Source organism: Saprolegnia diclina (assembly GCF_000281045.1).
Source record: "Saprolegnia diclina VS20 unplaced genomic scaffold supercont1.74, whole genome shotgun sequence".
Taxonomy (NCBI): Eukaryota; Oomycota; class Saprolegniomycetes; order Saprolegniales; family Saprolegniaceae; genus Saprolegnia; species Saprolegnia diclina.
This window is the reverse complement of record NW_008246141.1, coordinates 173,214-183,730: the sequence shown is the minus strand read 5'-3', so window position 1 is coordinate 183,730 and position 10,517 is coordinate 173,214. Positions and strand designations below refer to the sequence as shown.

At 56.4% G+C, this 10,517-nt stretch overlaps 3 protein-coding genes across 3 annotated transcripts; all 3 read right to left on the bottom strand.

Moving 5' to 3' along the window:
* Positions 1-313: 313 nt before the first annotated feature.
* Positions 314-4,126, bottom strand: SDRG_14571 (hypothetical protein; the record flags this gene model as incomplete). Its single annotated transcript, XM_008620709.1, has 22 exons — positions 314-586; positions 630-748; positions 803-997; positions 1,046-1,177; positions 1,226-1,357; positions 1,407-1,676; positions 1,728-1,772; positions 1,811-1,948; positions 1,992-2,097; positions 2,153-2,225; positions 2,276-2,405; positions 2,459-2,481; positions 2,526-2,668; positions 2,718-2,810; positions 2,856-2,912; positions 2,959-3,107; positions 3,168-3,334; positions 3,382-3,481; positions 3,530-3,614; positions 3,663-3,796; positions 3,840-4,021; positions 4,068-4,126. 22 exons carry the CDS (start codon positions 4,124-4,126, stop codon positions 314-316), a joined length of 2,805 nt encoding a protein of 934 aa, XP_008618931.1.
* A 289-nt stretch (positions 4,127-4,415) lies between these two features.
* SDRG_14570 (hypothetical protein) lies at positions 4,416-4,975 on the bottom strand (the record flags this gene model as incomplete). The annotated part of the gene is made up of 1 exon (XM_008620708.1): positions 4,416-4,975. One exon carries the CDS (start codon positions 4,973-4,975, stop codon positions 4,508-4,510), a length of 468 nt encoding a protein of 155 aa, XP_008618930.1. The 3' UTR covers positions 4,416-4,507.
* Positions 4,976-5,164: 189 nt separating this feature from the next.
* SDRG_14569 (hypothetical protein) lies at positions 5,165-9,645 on the bottom strand. Its single transcript, XM_008620707.1, has 15 exons — positions 9,334-9,645; positions 9,081-9,291; positions 8,686-9,038; positions 8,398-8,622; positions 8,240-8,353; positions 7,865-8,199; positions 7,613-7,817; positions 7,477-7,566; positions 7,150-7,432; positions 7,010-7,104; positions 6,321-6,961; positions 6,072-6,274; positions 5,653-6,026; positions 5,436-5,599; positions 5,165-5,390 (listed from the first exon to the last, which is right to left on the bottom strand). Exons 1-15 carry the CDS (start codon positions 9,608-9,610, stop codon positions 5,205-5,207), a joined length of 3,756 nt encoding a protein of 1,251 aa, XP_008618929.1. The 5' UTR covers positions 9,611-9,645; the 3' UTR covers positions 5,165-5,204.
* Between the last annotated feature and the right edge of the window lie 872 nt (positions 9,646-10,517).

Sequence of the window (10,517 nt, the reverse complement as noted above, 5' to 3'; positions counted from 1 at the left end):
AGTGCATATACGCAGACAAATTGTGCAATTTTGTACTTTTTTACACACAATACGGAACGAATCGTGGTTAAAATATATGCTGGTAGTTATTTGGGGATTTGAAACGATTTGTATTGCTGATAAATTCGACTATGAAGTCAACAATTATGTATTGTCCAGTTATTGACGTGACTAATATTGCCAATTGGCTGGTCGATTCCGGCCCGCGGATATTTGTCGTGATTGGCGGGCCGCAGGATTCCAAATCATAGCAATGTGCTTTCACGACTAATCACACCCAGTATACAAGACATAAAGTCTTTGACTGCATGGGTTATTTGCTCAGGACCATGAGACGGTACCGCTCAGCTTTTTTCTTGCCCAAGTTGAGCGCAAGGCCGGTTTGCTTCAGCGTCGCAGCAAATGTTTGCTGCTCGACGCGGAGCTGGCGGTTCGCGCACTCCCATTGGCGCATGGCCGCAAAGAGCTCTCGCTCCTGCAGACGTGCGAGGAAGGCACGGAGGACTGCACCATCGCGCACCTTGTCAGTCTGTTGCTTCCAGTGCTGAAGCGCCGATTGGAGGTACACAGCTCCCATCTTGCGCGCCTACAATCCTTTTAAATTTGCAATGGCACAAATCACGACGTACGAGGTGGCGCGTGCGTTCTTGGATCGCCTTTTGCTCGTCGTTCATCATATAGTCGAGGGCAAAATTCGCGACACCAATGACATTTTCACTTTCCATATAGTTGTACATGGCGCGAAGTCCTAGTGATAATGGACACATTGGCATCATTTGCTACAAAAATAAGATATCGATACCCTCCAAGCGGGTTTCGTGCCGCTCGATAACGTTGCGCGCTTCTTCGCCCATCGCCGTGGCATGCAGTCCGTCGAGAATCTCGACTTCCTTGGCCATTGCGTCACTGAGCGCGTCCCGCTTCATGATGAATTTAATCTTGCTCTGGACGAGGCAGTCGACAATGTGGTACTTTTGGCCGCGCGCTTGATTGGCTGCTAGCCACCACCCCGAAATAATAAAAATAAAAATAGGGAAATTCGTACGAAAATCACATGCGACGTTGCCCAGCGCAAGGCAGGCCCAGTAGAGCACTTTCGGGTGGTACGGAAACGCGGCGAGGACCTTGGCGAGCACCCGGATGCCTTGGTGCATGCCCATAAGTTGTTGCCCCGGCGCTATCAATGGTGTCACTCGTCGCAGTGTCAAAACGATGCATGGTGTACGAAAATTCTGGCAGAGTGCCGCGAGGACGTAGGACGCTTCGCGGGCGACGCCGTCGTCGGCAGGGTGCGTCTCGATGAGGTCGAGCACACGCGGCATCGCGTGGATCGCCATAAACACTTGCTTGCCGGTTTCTAAAACGAATCAAAATGACATTTTGCGATGGAAACTATCGCAACCGACCAAAATCCTTGATGCAGTAGCCCAAAAAGGCCAAGCCGGCTTCCATGAGTCGGGCTTCGCTGCGAAACTCGAGGAAGAGGTCGAGGAGCCATTGTAGGTGCGGAATGTCCACAAGCCGATCGCGAAACGCGGTGCGAAAGCTGCACACGTGGCCGAGCACGAGGAGGCAGTCGAGGACATGGTCCATTGCATGTCGGAAGCGGTCGACCGAGCTTTGCAGTACGTCGAACGCACACCCGTCGATCCAGTCGGACTCGACGTCGTGCCACACTAGACACTCTGTCCATACCACATGTCAACATTGTATATAAAGTGTCGTACATGTCGCCGCGTTGTTGTTGCTACTCTCGGTATCGTCGTCCTTGTCTAGGGCGCATGAGGGATGGGGTCCGAGATCGGATTACCGTCAAACGTATGGTCGCAGGCGTTGCACAGCCACTGGATGGCTTTTCGGTGCACGAGCACGTCAGTCGAATCGCGCAAGAAGCGCAGTGCAGCACGAATCGACGTGCACTGGGACACTTGCCATGCGTTCGTGGGCGCTACCGTAAATATTGGAGGCGACTGGGATTTTCTAGTATGTACCTTCGAGAGTAATAAATTGCATCGGAGGACACCACGCGCCTTTCTCCATGATGTGGAAGCTCCGACACCGGGCAGCGTACAAGGTGGCGGGCGCGAGACCGTACATCTTTTTTAAAAATTAGCAGATTCGTAAATATTATCCATAGACGGATAACACGTACCGTAAAAGTGAGTTTGGTTCCCGTGTATACCGCGCTAAATCGATCGTAGTAGCCCCGCGACCGCTTCTCTTTGCTAAACGACCGACATGCTCGACCCCTAAAGCTACCAGAAGGCTTGCTTACCGGGAACACACCTCGAGCGTGAATTGAATTGGGAGGCCGTTCAGTGGCTTGTACGTCGGTGGGAGGTGCCAGTACAGGTTGACCGAATCGTGGCCAAGGCACGAAGTCAGCAAGAGCGGCACGGGGGGCTCTAGGGTTCCAGCTAAGATTTGGTGAGTTCGTATTTTTTCGGACGGATTTGACGTTGCGTAAACGCCACGATCGGTCTACGAGTCGATAGACACATTGTACACTCAGCGACATTGCATACTTGACGAGCGTGCATTCATGCGGTGCGACTTTGAGCGAGTGTTGATGGTGAATACCGACCAGTCGGCCTCCAAAGTTGAAGACGGCGCTTCCCGATGCCCCCGACTCCATCGGCCCGCGGTACCGAAGTCGCTTGGGGTTGACCTAGAAATAGGACACAATATTGTCATTGCACAAGAGTCAACGATAGTACCATATTAGGAAGAAACTGGTCCACGTGATTCCGGTTCGAACACGTCTGCTTGCCGTGGGGGTGGCCAACAATCTCGAGTTCTTCGTGGCGAAGCTAGTGGACGTCCATGCCGATCACTATTTTAGAAAATCGACATACCACATCCTGGGCACAGCAAAGGCGACGGTCCGTAAAGACCAGGCGAATGGCTTCAACCTACGTAACGTTGGCGATTCCACGTCGTGTCGACGAGACACTGCACCGATTCGCCCGAGGTCGACCGAAACTCGTCTTGATCGAGCGCGCACAGCGTAAAATCAAGCTCCGGCATGGCCGCTTGGTGGATGCTCTCAAACTGCGACGTCATGAAGAAGACGTCGCTGCGCAGCCGCACCATGAACGGAATGCCTCCTACAGTGCATTTGTCAATTTATTTTTCAATAAAAATACAAAAAAAAATTTCCATCACACCTGGTTTATAGTTGAATTGTACGCGGGAGTAGCGGGCCGTGTCTTCGTCGGGCAGCGTAAAACAGTCGGTGAGGACGCACACGACACTGTTGTAGAGCACAGCGACGCCATTTCCAATGAGATTGGACCTTGTCGAGAGGCGGCACGTGGCGTTCCGGTACTTGAACCTATACTGTCCTTTTGTACACTTAATCGACTCGTCGACAAAGTGCACCGCTCAATCTCAATGTCGTCGTCACCGAGGAAGACGGGCTTGGTAGGAAACACTTCGTGCGTCTGCGTGTTGATATAGTAGTAATTTTTCGTCTCGGGGTCTACATCGACATGTGTATTGTCTATAACATAATAGACAATATTCCTACCCATGTGTTTTTGGTACAAGTCGCGAATCATGTCTTTGAGCAAGAGCCGCGTCCGCCACGTCTTGAACTGGCGCTGGATGCGGAGCTAGCGAGCTCGGCTCCTCATTAATTCCGGGAAAAACGCCGAGCGTACCGCTGCATCATGGGGCAGCACAGGTTCGATGATCTCTTGGCCGTCGCACTGCAAGAGCCGCAACAAGAGAGGCTTGGTCGTCGTCGAGAGGCCTGTCCGGGCGTCGACGTAGCGCACTTGCTTGTTGGTTTGATCTAGGAGCACAGTCAAAAGATACCAAATTGAATGATAAAGTACCGTAGACCTTGCGGTAGACGTCGCAGAGGACGCGACGGAACGCATTGCGCGCCAACCGCGCCCGCACCATGCGCTGGAGCATCGTCGCCGCCATCGTCTCTTCCTCGAGGCGCATGGCCGGCGTCAAGATGGTCCGCCGCGTCGACGCGCCCTTCTTGGACGGCGCTCCCGCGAGGCTAAAGCTACGCAACCAAGCGTGAGATGGCTCAAGGCGAAGCTACCAGCTACCGCTTGCCGCCCCGGGACGCCTTGCGCCGGAGGCCCATGCGCACGTTCGAGACCTCCATGCCAGTTTCGCTCGTGGCTATGAATATGACATATTGCTCTGGGTACGTCGATAGTTGGATAGTTGGATATTCTGTGATAGGAAGCGATGGATAATTCTCCCCAAAAACACGAGTGGGACAGAATTGTACATTGTATTTGGTTGTCTCACGAATCGTATATCACTAGAGTCTACCGAGGCGAGATGGTGGCTACAGTAAAGTTATCCGATCGTCCACTGGATACGTCTATCGGATAGCTTGACTGTATCCAACTTCATCATATCAGTAAAGTGGGTACTCGACTTGATTTCACGTACAAATTGTTGATTTTGTTAGGCTGTTAAAAAGAGATATTTCGTGTTACTGACAAGCACTCCGTGTGCACCTGGTCCCTTGAACGCCTTAGAAGGAAAGCGCGAGCGCGGTGATCGCCCCCGTCACCATCATACCACGCACCGGCGCAGCCGATGTCGGCGTCGGTGTCGTCGTCGTCGTCGTGGCCAACGTCATCGGTGTCAACGTTGGCGCCGTCGCATTCGTCGGCGGCGACGTCAGTTGCACAAAGGGCGCGACGGCGAGCCCCGTCAAGTTTTGCACCTCGTCGCAGTTGGCCGCCTTGAGCGCCGCCTGAAAGCCGTTGTAGACCGTCGCGCACGCCGGTGTCGTCGCAAAGAGCTGCACCTGCGCCGACGTCGGCGCCGGGTTGACCTGCGTGAGCGACTTGTAAAAGTCGTACGGCGCCGTCGCCTTCTGGCACGTCGGCCACTGCGCATCGGTCGTGATCGTCGAGAGCATCTGCTGCTTTTGCGCCGGTGTGCACGGCGTCGCCACCGCAACCGCCGCAAGAAGAAGAAGAGCAAAGGAGTACATAGTGTCGTTGGAAGGTCGAGCTAGTCGAGAGCAAGTTGCAAACTGAAGCTCACCCAGTCCACACCCTACTAGACAGGCCAGGTGCCCATTCTCGACTCCCTGGACCAACTGTGATATCGACCTGTCCATCACTGTTTTACTTTGACAAGCCCGTCGCTTTTCAAAACCCGGGTTAGGGTTTTGACACGATTCCCAAGCGAACGAAAATCAAATGAAAAATTATAAGACCTTAGGCGGTGATGGGCATGTAATTGCGGCGGCGCAAGCGCGCAAGGCCCCAGCGCACAAGCACGACGCTCAGCAAGGCGACCGTGAGCGAGCTAACGGCAAAGACGCTGAGGCGCAAGATCGACGTGTGCGGCGCCTCCTCCACGTCCATCGAGACAGACGCACCCAGCGTGTGCAGACCCGTCACCTACACCACGACCCTGACTCGATCGTATATGGGTCCTGGACGTACCTTGAAATGGTTGTGGTCATCGATCGAAACCAGTGGCGCCGACGCTTCGTACGCCACGGTGGCCATCACCGTGTCACCGACCTTGGACGCACCGTAGACCACATGGTCCTTGCCCGTCAGTGCGCTCTCGAGATACGTCCGAAAGGACGCGAGCACCGACGCGCCTACGTCACCCCATGTCCCGTCAGCATGAACGAACGCAGCGTCAAGAACATACGCGTGGCAGTCGCTGGCCCCGTGTACGTGGCCGTCACCGACGCCACGGTCGACGTCGGCGACGCGATCGGCGCTGTCGTCTGGAGGGTCACTAACGTCTGGTCGGCGTCGCCCACGAGGCGGTGGTAGCGCCAATGGCTCGAAGGCACGGCGTCCACGCGCACGCTGTGGATCTTGAAGGCTGCCTCGACGCTCACGTGCGTGGGCGCGTCGGCCCACGACGGCCACCAGTCGTCTTTGGCTGCGTAAAAGCTCGTGTGCGGGTACGGCTCGGTGGTATTCCACGGCGTCGCCTCGGCCGGGAACGCTTGGTGCGCCAGGCTCGACGTCCCACCCACGTCCAGTCGCACCACGAGGTACGCATCCGACTGCAAACTAGGCACAAGGTGTCAAGACCTCAATCACTCGACTTGAACTTACCTCGGCGGCGTCGGCTGGCGACTCACGACATTCGTCGGGGTATCGACGTACGTGATGATCTCGTCCGGGGTCCACGTCACGCCATAGATGTGACGCGACGGCGTCGATGGCAGCAACGTCGACTTGACGTTGCAGGTACTTGATGTGACGCACACACCGCTGTAGACGCGTCGCCAGCTCCAGTCGGCGCCACTTGTCGCGTCCTACACCGCAAGGCTCGTGACCCTAACCCTACACAACATGATGTACCGTCAGGTGGCGGTTTCCGCGCCCCGCGAGCACTTGGATCGAGGCGCCGACATTGTCCATCGACACGAGAGCAATGTTGGGCCGGAGCCAGTCGCCAAGCGGGAGGGTGGCCGCCACCTCGATCGTGCCATAGCGAAAGCTAAACGTCTCGGCGGTCCGGAGCGCGGCCAGCGTCACGGGCTTGGCCATGTCGTCCGGTGTGTTGACGTGCCCGCACCCGGCGCTGGCCGCCGCCGTGCACTTGCTGGGCACGTCGGTGCCCCACATATCGAGGTACCCTTGTGTGAGCATCCAGTCACCGAGCATGTCGCGGCTCAGCGCCGGGTGCAAGTGGAGCGTCATATTGGTGACATACGACGTCTGCCGGTGGTTGACGTACATGCCAAATCCGTCCGTGTGCATGGTAATCTCGGGCTTCCACTTGCGCATGTTGAGCGTCTCAAACGTATCAGAAAAAATGGACGCCGCCGGGCTCGAAGTGGCGCCCAGCATGGTCGTCTCCACAATAGGCGCCGCGTCAAACGCACCGTGGTACGCCCACTTGCTCGCGTTCGTCGTCGCCCACACCTTGACGTCGTCCACCTCCAGCGACGAATCTCCCTTCCACGACGGCAACCACGCCTCCTTGGCCGCGTAAAAGGCTAAACAACTAGGCATGACATCGAGCCAAAGAGGTGTAGTGGTCGTACTCTTCTTGTGGTCGACCGCCGAGTCGTTCCAGGGCTTGGCACTGTCGGCGAAGAAGCCGTCGTTGCCACCGACGCGCAGAGCAATGTTGAGATACCTACATCCAGTGTCATCTCGGAGAGCATATCGACAAGTTGGATACATGAGCTGGTCAAACGGCGCGTGCAGCGGACGATGCCGCCACGGCGACACCTCGTTCTCGTCGCCTGTCGCGCGCAGCATCGACCAAAACGACGTGTTGCCGTAGCCGTCGACCGTTGCCACCACATTGGCCGGGTCGTCAACGTACGAGTAGAGCTGCGTCTCGTCCCAGTAGAGACCATACGTGTGGAACGCGCCGTCGTCGACAGACGCGATCGACTCCAGTCGCGTCGAAGCGTTGAACGTACCCAGTGTCACGCCACTGTGCAGCGTCGCCGCCGTGCCTGCCAAGTATCAATGTATCGAGTTGGTATCAAGAAAAATGTACCTTCAAAGAGCGTGATTTCGCCACTCTGCGGCCACTCGCCGTAGCTGTCGTACTTAGGCAAGAGCCGGAAAGTCGGTCGCAGCCACTGCCCTGCACCACCATCCTGTCAGAGGCTAGCGCTCAAGATGACCAGTACCTCGGGGCACCTTGGCGCGCACTTCGACGCGGCCGTACAGAAAGCTAAAGCTCTTCTCCGTGCGAAGGCTGGCCGAGAGCACGGGCGGGAGGATCTCGAGGCCGTTGCCGGTCTGGAGGCAGCCAAACTTGTAGTTGCTCGTGCACTGGTCGCCAAAACCGCTGCCCCAGAGGTCGATCGTCGAGTTGTCGAGCGAACCATACACCTAATGCACGACGGTACTGCCACCTGCCACTTTTTGAGAGCACCTACGGCGTCGGTCAGCGTCGGCGTGAGCACCAAGCGGCCATTGTCCACATGCACGTTCTCTCGGCGGTCGACACTCATGTGCATGAAGCTATGCGCGTTGCCCGTCATTGTCACCTCGGCCTGCCACTTGGCCTTGTCCAGCGACGTAAAGTCGTCGTGGAAGAGGAGTCGGTCGGTCGGCGCTGTGCACGGTCGCGTCTTGTCGTAGCAGGCCGCGCCCACATGGCCCTTGGCAAAGCACTGCGACGTCGTCGTATGCATGCACGTCGGCAGTGCGTCGGCAAACGTCGCGCATGCGTCGCACGTCGTTGCGTCGTCGGCGAGCTGCGTCTCGAGTTCTAACAGGCAATGAGGCATGCCACATACGGTGGCTTGTACCGGCGTAGTGGTGCACGGGGTTCTTCGAGTTGGTGAAGGTCGAGAGGCCACGGAGACCCCAGACCTTGACGCTGTCGATCTGCATGGCCGCCATGTCGCTGACGCGGTCGCCACCTACAGAATGCTCGCTGATTGCTCGTGCAGTCCAGTCGAATGACCTTGGTTCCACGTCTCGATCCACTTGTCTTTTTGGCTGTAAAAGCTGTGATGCGGAAACGAGTCGTTGGTGCGCCATGGCTTGTTGCCACGATCGTCGGGAAAGTAGCCGTTGTCGAGGAAGCCCTTGGCAATCGACGTGCCACCAACAGCAACGTTGAGGATGAGGTACATCTCTTGGTCAAACGGCGCATTGATCGGCCCGTCCTGAAAGTTGTTGTACGAGTCTACATATCATTGTATTGAGATGCCGTTTTTGAGATTGCACTTTGAGATTGCAGTTGACATACCAGAAGCATTCCATGCGTTCGCGGCGAGGCCAATGTCCCAGAACGACTGCTTGCCGTAGCCCGCGACGCGCGTCACGACTTGGTCTGGTGTGTCAATGTACGAGTACATCTCGTGTTGGTCCCAGTAAAAGCCAAACGTATGAAACTCTTCGCCGTAGCTGCGGTGGTTTGGCAGCGCCTTTGTGTCGTTGACCGCGACCGGGTACGCGTCCTTGTTCCACGCTGGGCCAAAGTGAAAGCACGACGAGAACCGGTTGTTGCCAATCGGGTTGCCCTTGTCGTCCGTGTAGTCGGGGCCGTTCCCGCGCGACTCCATAATGTCGAGCTCGCCCGACGACGGCCACGGTCCATACCTACATCGCCATGAGCCTACAGACACAACATGGTGTGCATACTTGTTGTCCTTGGCCATCATCCAGATGCCCGGCCAGAGCCAGTCGCCCTTTGGCAGCTTGGTCGCAATCTCGATGCGGCCGTACTTGAACGAGAACGACTCCATGGTCTGGATGCGCGCACTCTGGACGGGCGGGAGGATGTCGAGACCGCTCGCGGTCTTGCGGCAGCCCACAAACTGCGGCGAACTGCACGATGAGTACGGCGACGTGCCTGCATGTTGCATGAGCAAGACTCATGGATCATGGCGCATACCCCAGAGGTCCATGACACCTTGCGTGACGCCGTCTTCACCATACGCCTCGTCGGTGAGCGTCGCACGCAAATGCAGCTTGCCGTCCTTGACGTACGAGTTGTTGCGGCTGTTGACATAGGCTTGGAACTCGCGGTTGCCGTTGCCGCCAAGCGTAATGTCGTGCTTCCACGTCGAGAGGTCAAAGGCGTCGTCAAACGTGTCTTCGAAGATGAGGTACTCTTCATGCTGGCCGCCATGCGCGACCGCTGCCAGCGCCAAGACCAGTGCTGCGAGCATCGTGAGCTCAATTCCCAACTGCAAGACCAGCCCGGCCTTTCTGGATATGCACGGAAATAGTGTACAGTGCACTTGAAGTGGGTCGACGGATTCCACGGAAGACCAAGATCACGCGACGTCGATGGAATCGGACGGGTCGGTGGGACGCATGAGTAGGAAGAGCGCTATAGGGCAGAGGCTGGTTGCTGTTGTCGGGACCGAGGTGTGTGAAAGCTAATATAGCTGCCTGGTACTAGCTTCCAGGACCTCGTTCCCAGTGCCACCAACTCGCGGTGCGGGCTACTGTACAAGCTGTCGCTGTGGCACAGCTACATGTATTGTCGTACAGGTCCCTGCAACCTGCCTTGAACAGGTCGGCAGTGGAGTGGTGGCGCGAGGTCCAGCCAGACATTTTTTGGGTCAAGGCCGTAGCGATGCGCAGTGGGCATACCCGCAGGGTGTACCTGATCTTGTCTTCAGGCCAACGACGTATCGAGTACGTCATCTGTCGCTGGCGCTGGCCTGCGCCGGGGCGTCGCCGGGTCGTTGCACACTATTTCATTTGGACCTGCTTCAAGTGACACTATTTCGATTGTTTCCATTAAAGTGCGCGATCTTTCGAAAAGGTTCCGCGATCTTCCGACGTGATTTTTTCTCATTTATTCTTGGCGAATGCCGGATTTTGAGGCATATGTGGCACAATGCCAAAACTAGTATACGTAGCGATGGCTCGCTCTGTACGCCTCGCCTGTCCGCGCTACGTAGCGCGTTCGACTCTCCATGATGGTATCTACCTCTGTGCAAAGTTGAAGCGCTTTCATTTTCGAACGCCGTTGGGTCGACCAAGCCACCAGACTCCTGGATGTCGGCAGAAAAACGCGGTGTTTTTAGCCTTTATACGCCTGTTTTCGACAGCTCGGTGATGCTA